Here is a 23760-nt window from a genome sequence, read left to right on the forward strand (position 1 = left end):
GACAGGTCCAATTGTGGTGCTGCGAACTATGGATAAAACCAGCGGTTGCGATTCTCCATAATTTTAGCCTCTCTATGGAATACCATCATGGGATTCTTCTTCGGTACATAGCGCTCAGTTGAACAGTGTGACCGTGACAGATGCTTGACTGAAAGCTCGCCACAAGGTGATATCTCAGATTTTGTAGCAGCGTTGATGGTATCGAGCTTTCACTTTAGCTCTTTCCATCCAATGGGCTACTTTCTAGAATGTGCTGCATCGTAGTAGCTAAACAGGAAGGAAGTAATTCTTTCATTTCTTGCCACCAAACGGAGTTCTTGAAGAACTAGGCACCAATTGCTAGTCAATGAAGGAGCTACCGGCCGTTTCTGAAGGCTGCATCCTATTTGCTTATCCATATAAACACTAAGCAGGGGCTGAAGTATGTGAACTATTAAAAGTCTCGTACACTCCTTATTTTAGACTTGCAACCACCATTGTCTTCCATTTTCCCCCTAAAACATGTTTGGCTCTCCTGATGAACACAAGCAAGTGTTCTTGGTACGCAAAGACGACAAGTACCATACACAACCCCCCTTTCGACAGCCCCACCCTTTCGTCAAGCAAAAAAAAAAGAGGACCACCAAAAATGGACAACTTCACTTGTAAACAACTCGGCCAAAATGAGGGACATGTGCAAAATATCTCATCTCGCAATAGCGAACAACTATCTCTATTGGAATTTAGGTCTTTTGATAAGCCGTCCTGACCGCGTGGTCCGTTGCTGGGGTACGGCTTCCTCTCTCACTTCAATGACCGAGCTAGCCTCTGATTCTGACTCTCGCTCGTCTGAACAGACAGATTCCACCACGACAGACTCATTTTGAGTCTCCCCTTCAGTTATGGCTTCTCCAACAGCTAAAGTCTCCCCGAGAGTCATAAAACGCCTGTTAGGATTCGGTACCGCCTTCCTCTTCTTCCCTCTCTTCAGCCGAGCCAATTCTTCCTCTAGGCTGGCAATCCTCTGCGTATGCGCCGCTACTGTCTGTTGTTGAGCCTCAAAGCCCTTGGCTATCACGTTGTACCGTCTCCGCGTCTTTGGTGTTTTGTTCAGCCCAAGATCTCGAATTTGACGGCTCGTCTGTGGAGTATCGTCCGAGCCAAGATACGGCCTAGGTTCAGGAGTCACTCTTGGGCCGCTATTTGGCCTGTCTTGTTGGATTTCAGGGTGTCGCAGCGCTTTGGAACGCGAAATCGGCCAGTTGCCAGTGACCCTCCAGCCTGACAGTATGTTCTTCTTAGTCATTCCAACTCGGCGAGCCTTGGCGTAGGCCCTAATAAAATTGACCTTGTCCATCGGAGCGGAATCAGTCAACGAAGCGAACTTTTCCAGCTCTCGTCGATATGCAGCCTTTAACGCGTTGAAGACTCCATTGTCTAGTGGCTGGAGTCCATGAGAGCAGTGTGCTGGTAGATAGCAGCAATAAACGTTGTTCAAAAAAGCACGTGGCCATCCATTCATCCTTCCATCACTCAGCACTGATCGTGAGATGGGGGAAATGGAGGACATACTGTTGCATGGCTTCCGTGACCATCTAAGATGATCAATCTCGCGTCTGACTCGTCGGCAGGTGTAGTCTGGGGCAGATAAACTCTTTCAAGCCATTCAATGCCTATGTGGTCATCAGTCCACCCGTTGGGCGATGTTATGTAATACCAGTCTGCTATCTGCTTGAACTCGTCAAGGAACCATTGTTTCTGCAGTTCCTTCCCCTTGAAGATTATGCCAGGAACTAAAGCGCGGCCGTCAGCAGTGACAGCTTCGATGAATGAAGTCCAATTCCGAGTCTGTGGTCCCTTGAGGAAGGCCTTGCGCTTCGGGTCCGCGCTTCCAACAACTAGGCTATCTAGGCCTGAATGAAGAGAATTAGTCGGTCAAAATGCAAGCACCGACAAGTAATAGAGGTGAATACTTGCCGAAACCAGTCATAATACCGCCTTCATCAACGTTGACGGTGTTTTCAGGCTTAATCCAGCCATACTGGCCATCCCGGATATCAAAGTACCAATGAACCGCTCTAGGTGTGAAAGAGTCGAACCTTTTAGCTTCTTGACGTCTACCCATCTTGGTCTTTAGGTCTGCGCGGCGATTGATAAACTTGATCACCCAGTTACGTCCTAAGTCGGGATGTTCGCCCTGCTGTCTCAGCAGGCCCATGACGCAAGCGCGGATCTGACTGTGGGACGGAGCATAGCCCAAAGACTCCTGACGGAGTATCCAGAAAGCGAGCCTATCTTCTTGGCTCTTGGACAAACGTCGGCGAGGCTGGATCTGGTCTTCAGCGGCCCCACGGCCGTTAAGTCTATCGATGAGGGTCGTTCGGGGCACTCCTCTTCTCTGGGCCGCTTGAGGGGGTGAAAAACCATGATCGGTAATGTCCAATATGGCCTCAGCCATATCGTCCTCTGTATATTCCCATTGAAGTCGTGATTTAGGCATTTTTCTGCTGTTGTCGAGGGTAAAGATCAAAAATCACGAGAAAGAGCGGTGAGGAGGTTAGTGACCATATTGAAAATATTTCAATAGCATGACTTGCATATATCGCGTGCCCAGCACATCCTCAACAGGTCAAAATAATTATCTCCACTCATTTATATAATCAATAAAAGAAGCTTCTTTTAGGTAGCTATTTATTCTGGCCAAATTTCGTATAAGTGAAGTTGACGAATTTTGGTGGTGCTATTTTTTTTTTGCTTGACGAAAGGGTGGGGCTGTCGAAAGGGGGGTTGTATATGGTACTTGGAAACCGTTCCAACGTGGCAAGAGATTTATCTACTAAGTTGAAGAAAACGGAGCCTGCCAAAGGTGACTGCGATCCACCTCGCGAAGAAAAGGTACTCTACTAAATCGTTGCAGTCAGACTCGTCATTGATGTCCGCTACCGGTAGCACTGATTGCGAAGATCCTGGACATGTGTTTGCCGTCCCAAGTGCCGGATCTGGGCTTGTCAGTCTATGCAGCCTTAGGGTATTTTCAGTTAAACTTACCTCCCTCATAAATCCCAGCTGCGTCTGTTCTTACAGAGACGATAGCCTGGGCGGTAAATCTGCTGTCAGATAATCCTGCGACATAGTTCCTGCTTCTTCATCTTCCTTTGCCTTGATAGTGTCTAGGCTGAGCTGCTCTTCAGGGTCGACGTTTTGTCCTTCGTCGTCGACATGAATCTCATTTTCTAATTCCTAATTCTCACAACTATCTTGACGCCCTAAACAAGTGTTCGTGGTTGACTGGCTCATATCGGCGCCCGGATAACGATAACACCGCCACACCATCACGTACAATGGGGCTGTGCTGGTGACGCACAGACCCCCGATTAATTAATGACAACGGATGCTTTATCTCCTTCTATTAGCTCCTCCTTCCTAATTCATCTCGATTCAGTAAATCCCGCACCATTTTCATTTGCCTCACGCTTATTGATAATGGAACAACAATCAAACTGGCAGAAAAGATGCATAGGGCATTTCAACCGACGTTATGAAGAACGGCTCGCAAAAATGCGACACAATTTAAACCCAACAAACAAGTCAAACTTCCAGCAATTTCTCGACGATAAAGAGTTTTACGAGGCCCGGCGTCATGTTTGGAGTAACTCTCCGGACACCTGGAGGTTTAGGGCTGGAGTTATATTTTGGGAAGTTCTGGGAACAAAGCCAGGAGACTATATGGTTTTCTGTGATATGTTGACAAACCCAAAAGGAGATTATGAAAAGTCTCTTCGGCATCTCAAGCTTACACCTCATCTTTCCCTGGAAGAAAATCGGAATGAGATTCAGATGTGTGGTATTAGTAATTTGGCCACTTCTACCATGTCAAGGGAGCTGAAACTCTACCACGAAGATCTAAAGAATTATAAAGAAGGTCTGTTTCTCATGTACAATTTAGCCGCACGTACTAATGCAACGTTTAAGTGGATTTCTGGTCTCTGAGCCCTTCAAAATCTAACGGAGTTTACGCGCTTGAATACGGACTGATGAGCTATGTGCAAAATGAATGGGCCAAAGTCAAATGGGCCTATCCGAATGAGGTTCTTACTAGAAAGTTTCAACAGCATGATTTGACGCAAGCGCAATCAACAGGTCACGACTCTAACAGTAATGCCCAGTATGAACAACCTGATGGAAAGATAATTGACATCCTTATCTCCTCTCCTGACACAGATGAGGCGCCAAATACTTATGAACAGTTGCAAGATGTCTGGAAAATTGATTTCCCTCATGACTTCGCCCTCACGGATGACAACAAGCGAATTATCCAGAAATCTGAGGGAAGTAAAATATCCTGCGATTGGGAGAAGATATTTGAAGATGAACCTCAGGAATGCCAGAATTGGATTAGTGGAGAGATGACCTGTTGGCAACACATCATTGTCTCTCGAGCTGCAGTTATTAAACTTTATGACTACCCGCGCAAGACATACAAAGGATTAGACATCCTTCTAGAATATTTCTACAAGTCCCTCCGGCTTTTCAACCCAACATATGTTAAGATGGATAAACAGGGCCGAGTGTGTATCGGCAAATGCCCGGTGGTAGGTGGCTAACATCTTCTTATTCGGGGGTTTCAAATATGTTGACCGTTCTTAGTAATGATACCCTATGACAGCTTGGAGCGATGGCTGTTACTAGAGGCTAGGCAAAACAGGAGGCAGAGCATGATCTAGCAGGGAGCTAACATCGACATGGGAGTGTTACACCTTAGGTGTCATCGCCCGCCCGAAATTCAATGGTCGAGGGTATTGTGTCTCCGGCGGAAGGGGTCGGGGGTTATGGCGGTATATGAGATCGGCTTATCGTCGCAATAGCATGGGAAATCTTGTCCAGGGTCGCGTGAGAAAATCGACGGCAATTGGGGGTACCAGTAAGGATAACGCAACGACCTCAATTGTAAATGGTACGACCACATAATGGGAGCCAGTCTGCCAATCCATTCCGGGGATTTACTGGCTTACGAGAAAATCACTACCTCGACGGCTTCTCCGTATGATTGGCGCTTCATATTATGATCGACGTGCTCAGCGCTGCCCGCAAATCAAATGCAATCAAACAAATTACCAAACAAATCAATCAAATATATCGAAATCTTATTTCAAATAAGCAAATCCAAAATCCTGGATTTGAAACAACATTTGATATATTTGATATAGGATATGATGCCGCGGAACATAGTTGGCCAGGCTCATGCGCGTCATTCTTCACAACCTACCCGGTAATAAGAATCTGCCAAGGATCTGGCACTTAGACCAGGCCAATCAGAGCCATCAAACAAGCTCACTGAAGCCCCACAACACCAAGCATCGTGTCATTGTTGATGCTTATTTGTCACAGCGCGTAGTCGTCCTCAATCAATAATGCTTTATCCAATGGAGATAGGCGGCCAACTAACCCCTTCTCCACCAGCCTGGTTATGCTCACCCTTAGCCGTCAAGCGCGATTAGGAGAGGTGAAAAACCAGAACGATCATTGTCTAAAAAACTAGGGTAGCCCATTCTGGGGATTTGTGTCGACAGAATTGCAAGGTGTAGTGGTGTCGCGTGTGCCGACCGGCAAGTAAATGTACCAGGAAACCTATCATGGTCAAGAGGCTTTTTTGACCGTTTTCCAGTTGCATGGTGCCTAGGAGATGATCTTTTGGTCAAGGTTGGATGTATTCCGGCTGGCAGGGTTTGGCTTGGTCTTTGGTGGCAAGTGGCGATTGGCTGAAGAGATTTGTTTGTTTGTTTGTTTGTTTGTTTGTATATTTTTCGTCTGGGTGGCTGTAACGAAGCCAGATCTCCTACTGGAGCAAAAGACGTGCTGAGCTAGCTAGGTACAGGGAAACCCCGCTTCCTTCACCATCCAGCATACCAATGGCACAAAAGGTGCTGTATTTCTCAAGCCCGTCACCCGTCAGCGGGTTCGGGGGCAATCTACTGTCGAGCTTTTTCCACCGACCAGAATTCTCTCACGCATCACTACATCTGCTGACGCAGTCCACAATCTCCAGTAACCAAGTTGTAGCTCGTAGTCGACTGTCGTGGCGGCAGGGAAAAACCTTGGGAAGGAATCAGAGGCCGGCGGTGCGGCTTGCCTTCAAAGGGGAAAAACCCATCGCAATCGGCGTCGTTGATCGGGAGGATGTCGCTACCGATGCCACGGGCACCGTCCTCCGATATCTAAGGCGTTCTGGTTCTGAGGTGCCGCCATTAGATCCGACAAAGGTGTTGTCAGAGAAGGTGAACTCTCCAAAATTCCTTCTCTGAAAACTGCTGTTAGGGAGCCGATGGCGTCCCCGCAGTATTGTGTGGCCGAGTAGCCCGTAGAAAATCCCGCTCCTAACAGTGCACTAACAGTGCGTGCCAAGAAAGAATTTTTACAGGGGAGAGTTGGCTGAAGAGATGAGGTTCGCGTGCTCGAGGTCTAGGGTCGCAACAAGTAGCCCCACTGGGAGGCCGGGAATAACATCGGAGAACCACGGCGATGAGATTTGGAACCTTTGAAATGTTTGATCAAATATCTTAAACAACAAATCCAGTTCCAAAAAGTGTCAAATAAATCAAATATGACCACGGATTTGATTTGTTTGATTTAAGGGCAGCGCTGGACGTGCTGCGTATTTTTAGTACTATCGCTAACAAAGCCATGATTATATAGCACCGAAAACCGAAATCGATTGATTGACTGCTCTATATGGGTCATGAGAGAATAGTCACTTTAAGAGATTGGCCACATTGTCGACAGAAGTTTACAGTGGCAGATTTGGACGTATACTGAGCCATGACGGCTGGCCTCCATCAAGTAGATGCGTCGCTACTGACGCGACGCGAAACGGACCTCGTTACTGACCGAATTCAATAGAACGCTAATATGAATACTGCACTCAGCTCATAGAAACTTTTCTCGCCCCGATTAGTGAAAAGGCTATGTAATTAAATGAGTCCTTATAAATCTCGTTTATAAACGTAGCCACATATATTGTTGAACCGTGAATTGAGCGATTGACTTAACTGTCTGTCTGGCATTTCTGAAATGCACTGCCTTGTCTCTATCATGTGACTCTTCCATTTCAGGAAACGCAGCTCCTTTGGTCAAAATGCCTTGTCTGCGGCATAGCATATATCGTTCTTCAAGTAAATTTCCACACTATGTACACACCAGTCCAATACAAAAAGCGCGCAATATCAGCGGCCACTTGTTAACAAGCATAAAATATAGCGAATCACATTCCTGTTTTGCGACCTGTTGAATACCTTAGTGGTCAAAGCGAAACTTCAGTATAAGATATAACGGTTAGTCGGGCCTGGGCTAAGCCGATATCCGTTAGTTGCGCTTAGCGGTGTACATTCCCCGTCAACAACAGCTACCCTATGCTTTCTAAGTTATTCTTACGCCTTGCAGTCAGCTAACTCTCTCCTGTAAAAATTCTTTCTTGGCACGCACTGTTAGTGCGGTGCTAGGAGCGGGATTTTCTGCAGGCCACGCGACCACACAAAAACTGCGGGGACGCTATCGGCTCCCTAACAGCAGTTTCAGAGAAGGAATTTTGGAGAGTTCGCCTTCTCTGACAACACCTTTGTCGGATCTAATGGCGGCACCTCAGAACCAGAACGCCTTAGATATCGGAGGGCGATGCCCCGGGCATTCGTAGCGACATCCTTCCGATCAACGACGCCGATTGCGATGGGTTTTTCTCCTTTAAAGGCAAGCCGCACCGTCGGCCTCTGATCCCTTCCCGAGGTTTTTCCCTGCCGCCGCGACAGTCGACTACGAGCTACAACTTGGTTACTGGAGATTGTGGACTGCGTCAGCAGATGTAGTGATGCGCGAGAGAATTCTGGTCGGTGGAAAAAGTTCGACAATAGATTGCCCTCGAACCCGCTGACGGGTGACGGGCTTGAGAAATACAGCACCTTTTGTGCCATTGGTATGCTGGATGGTGAAGGAAGCGGGGTATCCTGTACCTAGCTAGCTCAGCACGTCTTTTGCTCCAGTAGGAGATTTGGCTTCGTTACAGCCACCCAGACGAAAAATACACATACATACATACATACATACATGCCTTGCAGTCAGCTACTATCAAACCAACTAAGCCTGTTGAATTAATCTTTATTAAGTTTGTTTGCTTGTTGTAGCTAACTTCTTTCCCCTCCTTTTGAGATGGTGCTCCACGGATCTCAGTGTCCCTCCTGGTGTAAATAATCGCCATGGTTTAGGCATTACCTTGGAAGCTGCTAAAGATAGAAAGACCTCATTTCAATGCAGAAGCATCATTCTGTATTAAATAACCTTTCCTGTGATAAATTTCATTCTTGTGCGGACCTTGTATCGAAGGGCGATATAGTTGGCTGTCTGGCCAAAGAAATATAACCGCCTTTATCGCACATCAGCCCAGTGGTCAATCCATTCAGCTTATGACTGCCAATGGCGACTCTGTTTGATCTTTTTGCCAGAACAACACCGTGTGGCGCCAGAATGTATGATAGGAACGCCATAGAAGAGCACTACTGACAACATTAAATCATGGAAGTGTAAATCAAAGAGCAGTCAATATAGGAAAGAAGTTGCTTGCTCTAGAGGAGAACAGAGCTCCTAGAACTAACTACTCCGGATCAGTAGCACATAGTCCAAGGAAATGTTCAGCTACCCTGCTTAGCGTTTATTTCACTTATTTATTTTAGTCTATTCAAAAGCCTGGGACCTGGTGCCAAAGGTCTCTCAGTTTATCTGATGGTGGAAAGCCTTCATAAAAGCATCCAGCATAAGCAGCAAGCAGCACCCATGCACCATCACCACAAAGAGTATTCTGATAAACTCATAACCAAGGTTGCGTAGTATATGAAATTTCACTAGCGCGTAGTACCAAAGCCACCGCTTCCGATGAAACAAAGAGTTTTGTATGAGATGTGTGAAATCACGTATCAACTCAAACATATCACTGTGGCAAATCAGGCCAGACGCTGCAATTGCACAATCATCTCCAGTACTAAAGGGCTCATAATTTTGGGCAAGTGGCTTGTACTCTATTAAGCTATCTGTAGCCCGGCCTCAAGAAGCCATAGAGTAATTGCGCTTCCGTTTCTTTCCTTTCGTGAGGTCTCTGCCGTCGTCTAAGCTCAATTATATGAATGATAGATGCAAATTAGCTAGCCAGGACTGTCGCTTTGTAGAAATATTCATTCGTGTATATATATCAACTTCAGCCTTCAGTATCTTAAAGTAAGTCCGGCTCGTGGGCTCTGTCTGCGCCATACTCTCCAGAGCTATTAACTGCTCCTCAAGTGGGATTATAGAGCTGGCCATGTGTGATAAAAGGTCACCTCTTGATGCACCTCTATCGCTAGTGCGAGGCATGGGATCCACAAGTGATTACAGTGGCTAAGGAACTCTTTAAATGCCAGCGTATCATTCTCCATGAAAACAATGGATATGGTTCATCCACATCCGATATCATGACTTTTCATGTGGTTCCAGATCTATGTAGTCATGTGGCTAGACGCCGTCCTGCCCATAGTGCAGAGTCTCCGCCGCTGTCACTGGCTTAACACCTCGAAAAAGCTCCTCTTCGTATAGGAGTCCAGTAGAATACAGGATGCTGCCCTTTGTATTCATCTCGAGGGCTTTTTCCGTGCCTGACAGCCAAGTTGCTGACATACGATTATTGGAGGAGTTGGCATCGGGTAAGACTTAGATCCGTGGTCGCCATTGTTCAGGGGACCACGTGAAGGTGAATGATGAGGCAGTATATGTATGCCACGGTTGCTGTTGGTTATTCCATGTTTGTGTTGGGATTCATCGCCTTTGAAGGTTGATAACGGACGGAGGGCCTGCAAAGAAGCTTGGAGGGAAACCTTTTTCTTCTTAAGCTGGATAACAGCTCACTCAGCAGATATTGATTTATTGATAGCTCCATTGGGCTCATTGCTCCTTTTCCTCCATGCTCCTTACTGTGGTTAAAAAACCTGGTGCAGCCTTGCCCTCGTCAAGGGAAATTCACCTTTCGTGGAAGTGTATCTCGTCTATTCCACATCAACTTCTCGTCTTCTGTCGTAGCAAAGATGTTTTGAGTGAGAAGTTGGCCATGTTGATGACCACACTCATCTGTAACTATTCCAATGGACGGGGACCCCCCAACTAGCAAGATATCGATCCCCACGTGATCGTGACCCTATTTATTTGTCGCAGCCTTCTCACCACCCTTTTTCTTCTTCTTCTTCTTCTTCTTCCTCCTCTTCTTTCTTTCTTTTACCTTCCTGTACTCTTTTTTTTGGAACATACTATGCCTCCCTACACCGCCAGGGATTGAATGTCAGAGACCTCAACTTCAAGGCAACTCTATCACTCATTATAACCTTCGCGGCATAACAATGAGACCATGCCTGGTGCTATCCAGAGGCATCTGCCAGGGCACGCAATGAGACGCCGTCATACTTTGTGTAGCCGAACCCGAACCCATACTCTCGTGAGATAATCCGCGTTTTCCTAAGAAGGCGAATACTGACTAGATTAAAGAACTTCAAAGTAGCACTCATCCTGGACGCAGTGAAGGGTGGGCATGCCGATACGGTAGATCATCTCTTGCAGCAGGGCGTCCAGATTAATTGTTTCCAAGTGCATCCAATCCAGGAAGGTGAATTCGTCACGGAAGACTCCAAAAACCCATTCTCAGTTGCCTGGTATCAACAAAGATACGACATTTTTCTTCTACTTCTGGATGCAATCCTAACTCAAAAGTGTCGCAAAAGGAGATGGGAGTGCAGTGAGCTTCTACCACAATTAGACGCGATTGATCCCCGAGAAAGGCTCGCCGAAAGACTTGCAATCTGCCTCAAGTCTAGATATTGGGTACCGGCAAACCCAGATTCCAGTTATGCAGGGCCGAATATGGTCATTTGGAGGACCTTGACGCTGGTCTTTGGGATGGGAATGTTTTTGCGTGGGGATGGAATCATAGTGAGCCATCTCATCGACAAGAAGGCACCGATTCCTGAAAATGTCCTGGTCTTTCTAAGACGACATTGGAACGGCATGAGAGCCGGTTCTAGCAACATCTTAACGAGTTTGCATCTCCGGCCCGCAATGCTGGACATCATCTTGACCGTATGGCCACTGATGTGGCGGAAAGATGAGTTAGATGGCTGGAATGAAGACCTCAATTGTAGGATAGTATTCTGGCTTTATCGAGTAGCACATATCCAAGTGCTCGGCAGCAGCAAAACTGAACTTCCCGATTCTCTCTAATTCGTGCTACCCATAGGCATTTGATACTGCAGAAATTCTCATCCCCGAATTATTGAGCACGACTTATCTATCTTCCTCGGGCACGAATTGGCTGGCATTCGCAACAGCCTCAAAAGCGTCGTAGTAGATGAGGTGAAGCTATCAGGGTACTGGCCTGGAGATGCTTGTGCAACTGCTCCATTTGTCGCTCCAAGCTTTTGCCGTGCGATTCTCCAGGCTTGCCTTTCCGTGATAGATGAAGCGCCGCGGCACATTTACTCTTGTCTGAAATTTTTGTACTAAGCAAGAGTGTTATGAGACGGACATTCGAACATGATATTGTAGCTTTAATAGCCGGCTTGTCGAAAGTTAAAGAAAACTGCAGAAGGCGCTGGATCTCCTGGAAAAGTCGCGCAAGGGGGCCAAGAGGCTGCAAGAAGTGCTGAAGGAACAGATGGAGATAACCCGGGAACTCAAGGAAGCTGTTGCAAAGCAGGAAGAGACAGTGCACGATATGGGCAAGCCGACGGTGGAGATCAAGGATCAGATGGCCGAGGAGGTGCAGAGCGTCCACGAGCAGCTTGAAACTATCGCTGCGAATGCAAAGGGCGGACCTCAACGATCATATTCTGACGTAACACGACACCATTCTTACCCAACAACGATTCGTGGACCTTAGCCGCTCCTCCAAACCCCACAGACGTGTTTTACTGCACGATTGACGTTTCAAGACTAGAAGATGAGGCTAGGCTCTCAGCCGGGACGATTCTAGCGACAATGGAGAACTAAGTCCGCTCTGGACCGGATAATCTCACATGGCGATGCCGAGCGGTGACTAAGGACCCAAAGAATCCCCACCGCTTCGGGGTTACCTGCAAGGAGGAGAGCCAGCATGAGATTGTGAAACGCGTTGCGTAAACAAAACTGGCCCCAAGAGCCCGGATCCTCCGACTATCAGAATCGATAATGTCAGCCGTATTGTAGTGTTAGGCGAGAGGAACGAAGTCCGAACTGAGATCACCGAGATGCTCGGCCGAGAAAGTGATACCGAGGTTGCAAAGATAGCATGGCTCAGCGAGAGAGATATCCCCGAGGTGTATGGCTCGATGGTCGTGTATCTCAAAAAACGGCGAGAAGCTAGGCGGTTCATCAACGAAGGATTCCTTCGGGCTGGAGGAGAATCCGGTAGTACATAGGTGCTTGAACGCCGTGACCGCCCCAAGAAATGATACAATTGCCAACAAATCACGAGCCATAAAGCCCATCAGTGTGATAGAACACAGGTTTGTGGAAGGTGCGTGCAAGAAGCCCATCACCAGAGTGAATACACAGGAACGATTCCGAAATGTAACCTATGCGGCAGTCCCTATGAGTCATTCAGCGGAGATTGTCGGAAGCGCTATCCATCACAACATGAATAACATATTCTAACTGAATGTTAGAAAGCAAGGACCGGTACATGATAGTTCAATAATTACAATAGCACTGGTGCTACCTTGCCATCAGATACCAGAATGCTTGATGAAGTGATCTTAGACTCTCAGTGAGGCAAATACCCGCTTTGGGGTGATCTATTTTGTAAGATAGAGATCGTTTTCTATTACCTTGACTGTCAGGAATTGGCCTGGTCAATTCTAGTTTGGTGTCAGTCATTTCTACGTGTAATAATGGGGGCTGCTAGTCATGGGATTCTAAGGTTTGTGAATTTCTGCAATTACCTAGTTTGACGCATTAATTAATGTGGCTAGGTTGACTGAGTTGTTAGGCGTTTTGCGGGGCTGTTTTTGCCGTGAGGTTTGCACAGCCACCAGCTTTCCAGGCTTCCTCCCAATCAATACATCACATATTACCTTACATCTCTTCCATCCTTTTATATCTCTCAATTTTCCCATTACCTTTCACTACCATTGTGCATCGGACAGAAGTATTCCCTATCAGCAAATCTATTCACCATGGGGGACGATCTTGTGATTTATTATAATGACTCCATCGACTCAGATAACTTGGCCGCGGCTATGGCCTTGTTCAAGGCCACATGCTGGAAGCCAACCGTCCGCGTGATTTGGATTCTAGAGCCTCGTCAAGTGTGTTTTGGATTATCCATGACAATGGATCAGATCACCAGATGCAAGGAATTGATAAAACAGCATTTCCCATCTGTTGAGAACCCTTTCAAGACCTTGTTGAATGGAGATATCAAGCAGCAGGATATTGATGATATCAAAGATCTGACAAAAGATGATCGCAAGATTGTAAGCTTTCCCCTCAGAATCAGATAATTTAGACAAATCTGACCATGATAATAGCTCGAGATGGCAGTGAAGCCCAAGTATGGCTCAATCGACGATGCTACCTTGCATGCACGTCTAAGTGCCCTGGACCTGGCAACTTGTCTTTCCGAGTGGTCTAAAGACAACCCCATCGAAGTTCTTGTGGACTACGAGAGTCTGGAACATATCGAGAACCCAGTGAATCTGCACATGCATCACCATGAAGAGCTTATCAACCGGACTGAAAATGAGCTGAAGGAATACTACGACATCATGAAGAAAGTGTTACATTTCGGCCGTCGTACCGATAACCTGCGGGATTGGTATAACAAGTGCATCTGGCGACTCGAGCATGATAAAAAGCTCTCAGACATTTCTGTGGAACGGCTTGTCTTGGACAACGTTTTGAATAGGATCCGGACCGCGGGAAGCGTTCGTTTCCTTGGGGGGTCTTCGTTGAGAATCCTACAACAGTTTCTCGATAGAGACGTAGCCAGCAAGATCAAGTGTCACTTGCAGGTGGTAAGTCTGATCCATACTCCTCATTGACAAGATACTTATGGTGATAGGGTTCCTGCGACATGTCAGCGAATCTCTTCTCCAACCAGTTCAACATCGCCCTTAACCAACAAGCAGCCAAGATCGTTCTCAGCCGATCTGCGGAATTTGCAGAGTTCACCGTCGTGCCTTCACATACAGCGCAGAGTATAAAGTACTCAGCCCTAGGCCTGAAGAAATTCGGAGGCCACTGTATCGAGAAGCGAATTTTGGGTTTCAACTGCCACCAGGAGCACCTCAAGATCGTCACAAATCAAGTGTCACTGGAGCAACAATACTCTGACAAGGCATACTCCATGCCGGACTTAACCTCGTTTTTGTGTGCACTTCTTCCAGGGCACATGGGCTCCAAGCCAGGGTTTATCGAGGTCGACGAACAGGAGGGTAATACACTTCTTTTCAAAAAGTCTGACAAGGGCATCCCCATGTTTGATCTGGACGGCGTCAAGGAGTTGGATGAGGAACAGATCACGGCGATTTTCGAATCATTAACACGCGGCGAAGTGTTGCTATAACGGCGACAATTTTTGATACCCAGAGGCGACTTAGACAGCAGGTCGTGGGCTTGATAGCTCCTTCTCTATACTAGCATAATGTCGAGAATAGAGAGGAAAGTCCCCAAGTTCCAAAGCACGAAGTAACTGTAACGACTGAGTTACGCTAACTGCGCAGTACGACTCATGTGGTCTGGCCCGAAAGCATAGCACCATTGATTACCATACTATTTCCGGGGGTAGTAGGGGTTCAACTACACACGGGAGGTAAAAGAGGGAATATAAGGTAGACACATAAAATAAGGCAGTCATTTATGTAATATCAGTTATGTCTGCTCCCCCCACTTACACTGGATTTCATGCCAACAGAAGTTGACAGTTAGTCTGACCTATCACTGTGTTAGTACAACTTCCATTAATTTCTGTATGCTTCTTGTTGGTTTTAAATGAGGTTCAGTGGTTCTGTACTCAGCACAGACGGAGCTGTGGATACCTGCTGGTGTCTTATTCCTTGAGCTTTCTTGAGCCATTTCTTCCTTTTCTAAAATCCAGTCATACACAATATGTGAAACCAGATACTGCCGGGAGGAAAATGCAAGTATAATAGAATGAACATCACATCTAGTTGAGAACACGGTACTTACTACTACATTTGGCAGCTATCAGTAGCGAGATCAAACACGCTAGTAGTGTGCCTACATCAGTCGCTTTGAGCAGTATTGGTCAAAGGAGTTGAGAATAAGGAGGAGGGTCTGGGTGACAAGTCGAAGGCAGCGTAAGCGCCTCGATGCAGCCAGATGGTCCTCTCATGCCATTGATATCCTATAGGTGGTTGGGTCGAGGATCAGGCCGAGTATCAGAGATGCCTCCTAGTTCTCTAGGGATGTACGGCCATGCTTACCTTGGTGTGAGTGGATCTCCGGGCATCCAGCATTTAATTGGCCAGTCCGGATTAACATAGAGCAAATAATCGAAGAACACCCTTTCAAGAACCCCTGGCAGCCCAGCTGGCCATCAAGGTCCGAGATTGACTGTGGAGTCACGACGAGAAGTGGCAGACATGGGGGTTGAAAGCAAAGGGTTTACCAGAACATGCGTGCCAACCAAATCAGTCCGCACATACACTCATTGTTGGCTGTTCTCCTGCTGTCACGCCACCGATTGGCAGATCGCTAGAGCCAGCTCATCTCGTACGGATGGTCAGGGTACTGCTGGGCCCACTCTTTAGAACGTGCCCCAGCTCCTGGTCGGGAACTTCTTTCAGCTCCTACATACGTCGTGATGACTCGGGTAATCCGGACGACCTATGGTTCACGCCTTCTATCTATCAGTGGGCTGTGTAAGTGTGAGTGGCAACGTCTGTAGTCTGCCTTGCCCCTGAAAGGCATTCCACGTGTTAGCACCATCAAAATCCAAGATTGACGTGATATGACATCTCTGCCGTTCATTGCCTCGTGATTTCCCATGACATGAACAATGGGCATGACAAAATTGGGTTCAAAAGATTTGTCCCATGTCGGCGACTAAACTAGATTTTTCTTTGTTATTATATCGTGCAACAGAGTCTTACCTACTGCCCTTTGTGACCTTGGGGTATCACGGACAAGAGTGTTTGGGCCGAATGAGCGATTACTGTCATCGGCGGACTGGGGTGGCGATAAGCACATCTTGGCAGATGAAACTTTTAGCCTACTCCGAGTCATATCAGAACTTGACCGACATTTCAAAGCACAGTTCAATTTGGCGACCTTCAGAGACGCTGTACCTGCTGCCCCGAATAAATTTGTAGATTTAAAAGTTGTTTCGTCCTTCTCGGGGCTAATACAGAGATATCAAAAGAAACGGTCAAATAAAGAACGAGCGCCATAAACTTCTTCGCTGCCCTAGTGGTAGCGACTGGCTCATTACTGTTGGAATGGCGTATGCTTCAGCCATACAAAGAAGCCGACCATGGCCTGATTTCGTAGTAGTACCGTGTCTCCACTGCTGATTTCTCGCATGGATGCCTGTGCGTAGGTATGGAACTGAGAGCATGAACAAGGATTCTAAGTGCCACGTCAACTTTTCAATAATGTCCGCCCTGCATTGATATTTTAGGGATGGCATTGGGAAGGAGGCTTGCCTTGCTTTATGTCAGCCCGAGAAGAGGTCCTGGGCTGCTAATATGGATCTAACATCTTGGGCGTACTCTATGCAACCGTGACAGGTATAAAAGACTCAGGTCTGCCATCAAAAATCAACGCATACCTTTACCATTCTCTCTATTCACACCAACAGTTCATTGCCTGCCTTTTCCAAGCTCGACCTTCTTCACTATCTTCCTTAGCCGCTTGGCTCAACTGGGAGCTGGCCTCCCAGAAAAATTCAACTACGAAATGAATCACCAATATTAATCACGACAATACGTTACACGTTTTACGTGTTTTTGTTTTTTCCCACCACGTTCTAGACCAACTAGCAAAACTCTGTACAACTCAAACATTGCAGATTTGCGGTTGGTCGCCCATATCTTGGCCAGATACGCGGCCGAGTATGGTTAAAATACAAATCCTTCACTGAAGTTGAGATATGCTTGATGTAATTCTGAGCCGCTTTACTATTTGGCGGATTGGGAGGTAGCAAGATGGAGACGATTAAGGGTATCTAGGGTTAACGGTGACGGTTTCAATTCTTGTACTGTATATATTTGCAAGGCTCCTCAGAATCAAAAGATGAAAGTTTTCTCGATTCCTATCAGACTCAGTCATATTTGATGTCTACATCTGGACTAGCGCGGAGAGGTCACAGGCGTGACAAGTATCAAACCTTCATGCTTCAATTTCGTTGGTCAGATTTGTTTTTGGCAAGATGTACTCCATCCTGGAACTTGGCCAACATCTGTGTCAAGCAACCATAGTTCTGCGGCTAGTAGTCTAAGCGTTTGCTTAGTCACGATACGATAGCGTTATTTGCCTGGGGCCCCATAGGGACACGGGTACCCGTGGCTCCAAAACTTTCACGGGTACCCGTGGGCATTATGTAAGCGTCGATGGCTAACAGGGCGTCAATAGGTGCGCACCTGGATGCGCACGTAAGTGTCACGTGTTGCGCACCCGGTGCGTCTGTAAGGGAGTTATGTAAGCCCAACACCCTTGTAGCTACCCCTTTCCCGTTGATAAAGAGCCTCACTTCGCCGCGCAACGATCTACTCAAATCATCTCTCCTAGAATGAATCCAGTTACAGCTACTCGTCAATTTTCTGATGACTGCCTGCCTCCTGAACGCGAGTATGGCTCTCGGGAAGCCCTACACGCCGCGATCAATGCATGGGCAGCTCCCAGGGGCTATGCGTTTGTCACTGGGAAGTCGAAGAAAACAGAGAGCGGCAGACGAATTGTTTTCTTCAGCTGTGACCGTGGAGGAGCACCTCCAAAGGCCTCGGGCGTACGGCAACGGTCAACTACAACACGGCGTACAGGGTGTCAATTCTCAGTCCTTGCGAAGGAGGCCTTGGATAAGACAACGTGGCGCCTTACACACCGTCCTGGCAGCGAGTTTGCCCATCACAACCACGAGCCAAGCACAAGCATGTCTGCACATCCAGTCCATCGTCAACTATCCAATGCAGATAGGTCAACTATTAACAACCTTGCAAACGCTGGTGTAGCACCGAAAGAGATCAGGTCCTACCTACGTCAGAACACAGAGTCTCATGCCACCCAGCAAGACATCTACAACTGCATTGCACAAGGCAAACGAGACCAGAAGAAGGGCCAGAGCACAATCCAAGCTCTTGCTAATGAGCTTGAGGCTGAGGGTTTCTGGAGTCGAATACGCTTCGACGAGGATGGTCGGGTTACAGCTGTGTTGTTTGCCCACCCAGAGTCGCTAACATACCTTAAGTCATACCCGGATATACTTATATTGGACTGCACATATAAGACAAACAAGTATAGGATGCCTCTTCTCGATATCGTCGGTGTTGATGCCTGTCAACGATCATTCTGCATCGCCTTCGCCTTCCTCAGCGGCGAGGAGGAGAAGGACTACATCTGGGCGTTAGATCGGCTACGTTCAATGTACGAAGCCTGTAGCGCAAGGCTGCCATCTGTGATCCTTACAGACCGCTGTCTGGCCTGCATGAATGCGGTATCTCATTGTTTCCCGGCTGCAGTATCGCTTCTATGCCTTTGGCATGCCAACAAGGCAGTCCTGCGTTACTGCCAGCCAAGCTTTATGCGTCATAACGATGCGGCTCAAAAGCCTCAAGGCCACCAAGAGTGGAAGGACTTCTACGGAAGATGGCATGAGCTCGTGGCATCGGCAAATGAGGAGACATTTGAAGACAGGCTTCAGCAGCTCAAAGAGCGCTATGCTTCAGCTCACGCCCGGGAGGTCGCCTACATCATCGAAACATGGCTTGACCTCTACAAAACAAAGCTCGTGAAAGCTTGGGTTGATCGGTATCTTCACTTTGAGAATGTGGTTACATCTCGAGGCGAGGGTATTCATCAGCTCATCAAGGTGTACCTTGATACTTCCCAGCTAGATCTCTTTGAGGCCTGGAGGGCTATCAAGCTGGCGATACTTAACCAAGTAGCTGAGCTCCGAGCAAACCAGGCGAAGCAGCAAATCCGAACACCCATAGAACTCTCAGGGAGTCTATACAGCATCATACGAGGCTGGGTATCTCACGAGGCATTGCGGAAGGTTGAGGCGCAGAGAAAGCGGCTCCAACAGGACAGACTCCCTGCCTGCACAGGAGTCTTCTCAGCAACGCTTGGGCTCCCTTGCGCTCACACAATTGAGCCTCTTCTACAACAAGCCCAGCCGCTTCAACTACACCACTTCCATACGCATTGGCATCTTCAACGAGAAGGAAACCCTCAATTGCTCATAGAGCCCCGCCGTCAGTTCGATCAGGTGCCAGCTACGTCAACATTGCCGAAGACTAGCACTCAGCGCGAGCCATGTGCATTTGAGATCGTCGAACAAGCATCACAGACGAGAGCCAACCCCAAATGTTCAAGATGTCATACACAGGGCCACAGGATGAGCTCAAAGGCATGCCCATTGCGATATGCGCATCTTGTATCTCCCTCAGCTTCTACAGCGCCCCCAAATACGCTGCCGCCATCGACTACACCAAGTTCGGCTCAACAGCCAGTTCCCGATCCATCCTTATGCTCAATTTTGCCACAGCAGCAGGTAGCGCCGCCAGCGGCACTATGTGATCAAGAGATGGTGCCGTCCCCGCCAGATATAATAGCACTGCCATCCTCATCAGCGGATGTACCTCCACCACCAGATATGCCGCCATCGGTACCAGCGTCTGGGCCAGACATACGCTATGATGACCCTCGTGCTATATATGATCGATATATTGCAGCACGGATGGCATGGTATAACAAGCTGCCTCGAGGTAGCTTAAAGACTAACCAGGAATATCGAAAGGCAATGGGCCTCCCTCAACGCTACGATAAGACAAGTTACAGCTGGTGTTTGGATTATAAGCAGATGGGTAAGCGATGCACATCAACGATACCTGGACGGGAGTGGACTAAGGAGGAGATGATGGCGTACTTGGATTGGACCAGGGTAGAAGATGAACGTGTGGAGAGGCAAGTCGCCCAGGAGATGGGCGACAACCCTCTGGCGAACAGGCGAACAGGCATGAAGGAGATTTGGAAGAGGGTTGAGCAGGACATGATCGACCAACAAGCTCTGTACTCGAACGATAAACTGGCTGAAGACTGTATCATAGTTACTGCTTAGATTATTATTAACGCCTACATTACTTATATCCCAATTATGGCACCGTGAGAAAAAATCTGTATAGCAGAGCAGTTCGTCATCTAGAGATTAGAAGCAATACAATAAAATACAATAGGCTGGCTGGCATACAAGGGTGTTGGGCTTACATAACTCCCTTACAGACGCACCGGGTGCGCAACACGTGACACTTACGTGCGCATCCAGGTGCGCACCTATTGGCGCCCTGTGGATCCCAATAGCTGACGTAATAGGGTACATCCCATATAAGAGAGATTCCGCTCTTTGCGCCCATCATCCCAGGTTCTTTTTTTCCTTTCTCCTCCTTGCCCTATCTTTTATCGCCATTAACACAATCGTCGCAAGATTCAAATCTTTTGAAGTATGACACAAAAATGCAACAAGTGCAATAAGCCTTCCGACCTTCGTTGCTCTGCATGTAAGAAGCAATGGTATTGCTCCAAGGCATGCCAAGGAGCGGATTATCGCGCACACAAAGAGTCATGCGGTGTTAGTGTAGTCATCAGCGGTGTTTCAATCGACACCCAGCTCCAAAACCCATTCGGTTTAATAACTCAGTCGAATCATTCTCCGGACATCCAGCCCTCGATTCGTATTCAGTGTTACCCGGAAGGAGCGCGGTCATTGTTCGCGCGCATTCCTAGAGATAGGAAGCTTTTACGCGGCCTCATCGCTTGGCTTTGCCACAGAGTTCGGGGTCGGGTCCTAACTTCTATGACCATCAACACTGATATCGACACCATTACTGGGCAGGATTTAGCGACCGACCTTGTTAACAATTTTGTTTGGCCGCTTACAACTAGATTGTCTCTGAACGGCAAAGCGATGGATGTTCGGTGCAGTACTGATATCTCAACGATGCTTATCGAGACAAGCGGAGACCTCCTTAAAAAAGGACGTAAGACGACAAGCACTGAAACCAAGAAAGAATTGTGGGAGTCGGCTGCTCTTATTTTGGCTGAATGGGAAACTCATCTCAATCCACAGTGGCGGCTTGCCTGGCTTGACCAGAGCTGCAATGTCTTCAAGCATCTGATGAAGCTCTTCCATGCTCAGGGGCAAAAGTCAGAAGCTTCGACCTATGCTCGTATAATTGTTGACCTCGGTATGAGCGACACGATCCTCGACCAACCTACGTTATGGGATTGTGCCCATATTCTCAAGGACAATGGTGATCATCACTTGGCTATGCTGGTAGCTATGCGGTTGTTGAGCATGACCCATGATGAGAGGGTTATCGAACTGGTACAAGACGTTCGAACTCACGTGAGTGAGATGGGTATCTGGGCAGCTGCTAAGGCTTCGAAAGCCTGGAGACAGCGCGCCAACAGGCGGCAAGCTATCGACGACATCCCACATTACATTGAAACTGCCGAGGATGCATTTTGTGCAATATGCCGGGATGCTCTTCGTGGCAGTGCAACTCGACTGGGTTGCTCACATACGTTTCATATCGTCTGCGCTCAGGCGTGGCTGATTGTGAAGCCCACATGTCCGGAGTGTAGATTTCCTGTGTTTGACTCCTAACGTCTGTCAGCCAAAATGCACGTTACGAACTCTGAACGGCTATTGAAGGCAAGTCAGCACGATCTGAAAGGGAATACATTGCCACACAGCAACCTAATCAGACGCAACAAAAGGACAAAGAAAATGCACACGATCACTGGGACAAGCCTCTTTTTTCGCCGTAGAGGCATTTCTCTGCCGTCATAGCCGCCCCGTAACCACGATGATGCAGCATATTCTCGAAAGCAACCCTTTGAATGGGGAGCTAAAGCGGAAGCTCGCTATCATCGCTGCTACGGAATCTCAGATATCGCCTCGGGGCGACGTTGCACTCGTTCATCTTTCTTGGTCGTACTGGCCAACTGGGCTCTATTTACCGTGTTAGTAATTATATAAAGGGCCGAGATTGTAGGGAATCACAACCGCTGGTTTTACCAACGTCTCGCACCGCCACAAGTGAACTTGTTATCAAAGCATCATGCAGGGGAATTGATACAAGGGGGCGCAGCAAGGCGCAAAAAGGAGAAGTTTGGTCAAATCAACGTCGATATCGAGATTGTCAGGTTGTAAGACATATGGATCGGAGACTTTCAAATGAAGAGAGATCACTGGGTGGTCAATACGCAGAGCCCTCAATCCAGCTTCGCCGACGGATGATGCTATCCGGGGTCATTCAGCATTGGCCTCCATATAGATACTGTTAAAGCAAAAACGGGTTGATTGTGTTGTTGTTAGTTCTAAGTTACATGTGTCTGAGAGGAGCACAGCTCCTTACATAGTATCCACATCGCAGCCACCAGTAGGTCGGACCACCTTAGCCACACTGTCTCAACACTCCCACTCGAGCTGCTGTTGGGCTTGATGTGCACGCCTGTCGAGCCTCGTTAAAACCCCAAAAACACCTTCGTGGGTGAAAACTGCAGGGAAAGAGCTATCTCGACATGGGCGCTCAGGATCTCTTAATGGTCTCGTGCAATCTTGGAGCAGTGAGTCTTCTGTCCGCAGAAGATCTCCCTCCAAGTTCATCTTTGCACCTTTCCTTTCAGTCCAGTGCGATCCTGAACTTGCGGGTCTTCTTCTTGTCCACAGAAGATCTCCTACTGACACCCATCTTTGCACGGTCTTGCAAGCTTTCTTGGGACTGCAGGTCTTCTTCTATCCACAGAAGATCTCCTGCCTCTGCCCGTCTCTGCAGGTCTTGCAATCTTTCTTTGGCATCGTAGGTCTTCTTCTATGCACAGAAGATCTCCCACTGAAGCCCATCTCTGCAGGTTTCGCAAGCTTTCTTGGGACTGCAGGTCTTCTTCTGTCCACAGAAGATCTCCTGCCTATGCCCATCTCTGCAGGTCTTGCGATCTTGGGGTTGCAGGTCTTCTATCAGGTCTTCTATCCGCAGAAGATCCCCTGCCTACACCCGTCTCTGCAGGTCTTGAAGTCTTTCTTGAAATTGTAGGTCTCTTGTCCATGATGGGTCTCCCACTTCAGTCCATCTTTGCACGTTCCTCACGCTCGGCACAACCTCGAGACCATGGATTTCCTTCTACTTGTTTAGAAGCTCTCCCATTCTAATTCATCTTTGCGCCTTCCTCACGTTTCCGTGCAATCTTAGATCCGTGGGTCTCCTGTATGTTCATGGCAGGTCTCCTGTTTTGGTTCATCTCTGCACCTTCTCATGGTCGTCGTTCTTTGAGACCTAGTGCTTGTCTAAATAATAGGAACCGATCCTTTGGCAACGCCTTTGTTAGACCGTCGGCCACTTGTTTGCCTGTCGGAATGTACTGGAACTCAATGGTTCCATCATTGACTTTCTCTCTGCAGTAATGATGCTGAATATCAATGTGCTTGGTTCTTGTATGGAACTGCGGATTCTTCGACATTGCGATCGCTCCTTGGTTGTCCCCGAAAATTACAGTTGTCTTTAGTTC

The 23760-nt window shown here is 47.7% G+C and overlaps 5 protein-coding genes across 5 annotated transcripts; 4 read left to right on the forward strand and 1 right to left on the reverse strand.

Moving 5' to 3' along the window:
* Positions 1–3404: 3404 nt before the first annotated feature.
* FOXG_21485 (uncharacterized protein) lies at positions 3405–5770 on the forward strand. Its single transcript, XM_018401825.1, has 3 exons — positions 3405–3901; positions 3952–4571; positions 4627–5770. Exons 1-3 carry the CDS (start codon positions 3463–3465, stop codon positions 4627–4629), a joined length of 1062 nt encoding a protein of 353 aa, XP_018253836.1. The 5' UTR covers positions 3405–3462; the 3' UTR covers positions 4630–5770.
* A 3737-nt stretch (positions 5771–9507) lies between these two features.
* Positions 9508–9669, reverse strand: FOXG_21486 (uncharacterized protein; the record flags this gene model as incomplete). The annotated part of the gene is made up of 1 exon (XM_018401826.1): positions 9508–9669. One exon carries the CDS (start codon positions 9667–9669, stop codon positions 9508–9510), a length of 162 nt encoding a protein of 53 aa, XP_018253837.1.
* Positions 9670–11094: 1425 nt separating this feature from the next.
* On the forward strand, positions 11095–11914 carry FOXG_14178 (uncharacterized protein; the record flags this gene model as incomplete). The annotated part of the gene is made up of 2 exons (XM_018394245.1): positions 11095–11144; positions 11611–11914. 2 exons carry the CDS (start codon positions 11095–11097, stop codon positions 11912–11914), a joined length of 354 nt encoding a protein of 117 aa, XP_018253838.1.
* Positions 11915–13187: 1273 nt separating this feature from the next.
* On the forward strand, positions 13188–14998 carry FOXG_14179 (uncharacterized protein; the record flags this gene model as incomplete). The annotated part of the gene is made up of 3 exons (XM_018394246.1): positions 13188–13487; positions 13542–14027; positions 14075–14998. The coding sequence occupies 3 exons, from the start codon at positions 13188–13190 to the stop codon at positions 14576–14578; spliced, it is 1290 nt and encodes a 429-aa protein (XP_018253839.1). The 3' UTR covers positions 14579–14998.
* A 5618-nt stretch (positions 14999–20616) lies between these two features.
* FOXG_21487 (uncharacterized protein) lies at positions 20617–22992 on the forward strand. The gene has a single exon (XM_018401827.1). The coding sequence runs from the start codon at positions 20693–20695 to the stop codon at positions 21854–21856; it is 1164 nt and encodes a 387-aa protein (XP_018253840.1). The 5' UTR covers positions 20617–20692; the 3' UTR covers positions 21857–22992.
* The last annotated feature ends 768 nt before the right edge of the window (positions 22993–23760 follow it).

This window comes from Fusarium oxysporum, chromosome 14 (genome assembly GCF_000149955.1).
Source record: "Fusarium oxysporum f. sp. lycopersici 4287 chromosome 14, whole genome shotgun sequence".
NCBI lineage: Eukaryota > Fungi > Ascomycota > Sordariomycetes > Hypocreales > Nectriaceae > Fusarium > Fusarium oxysporum.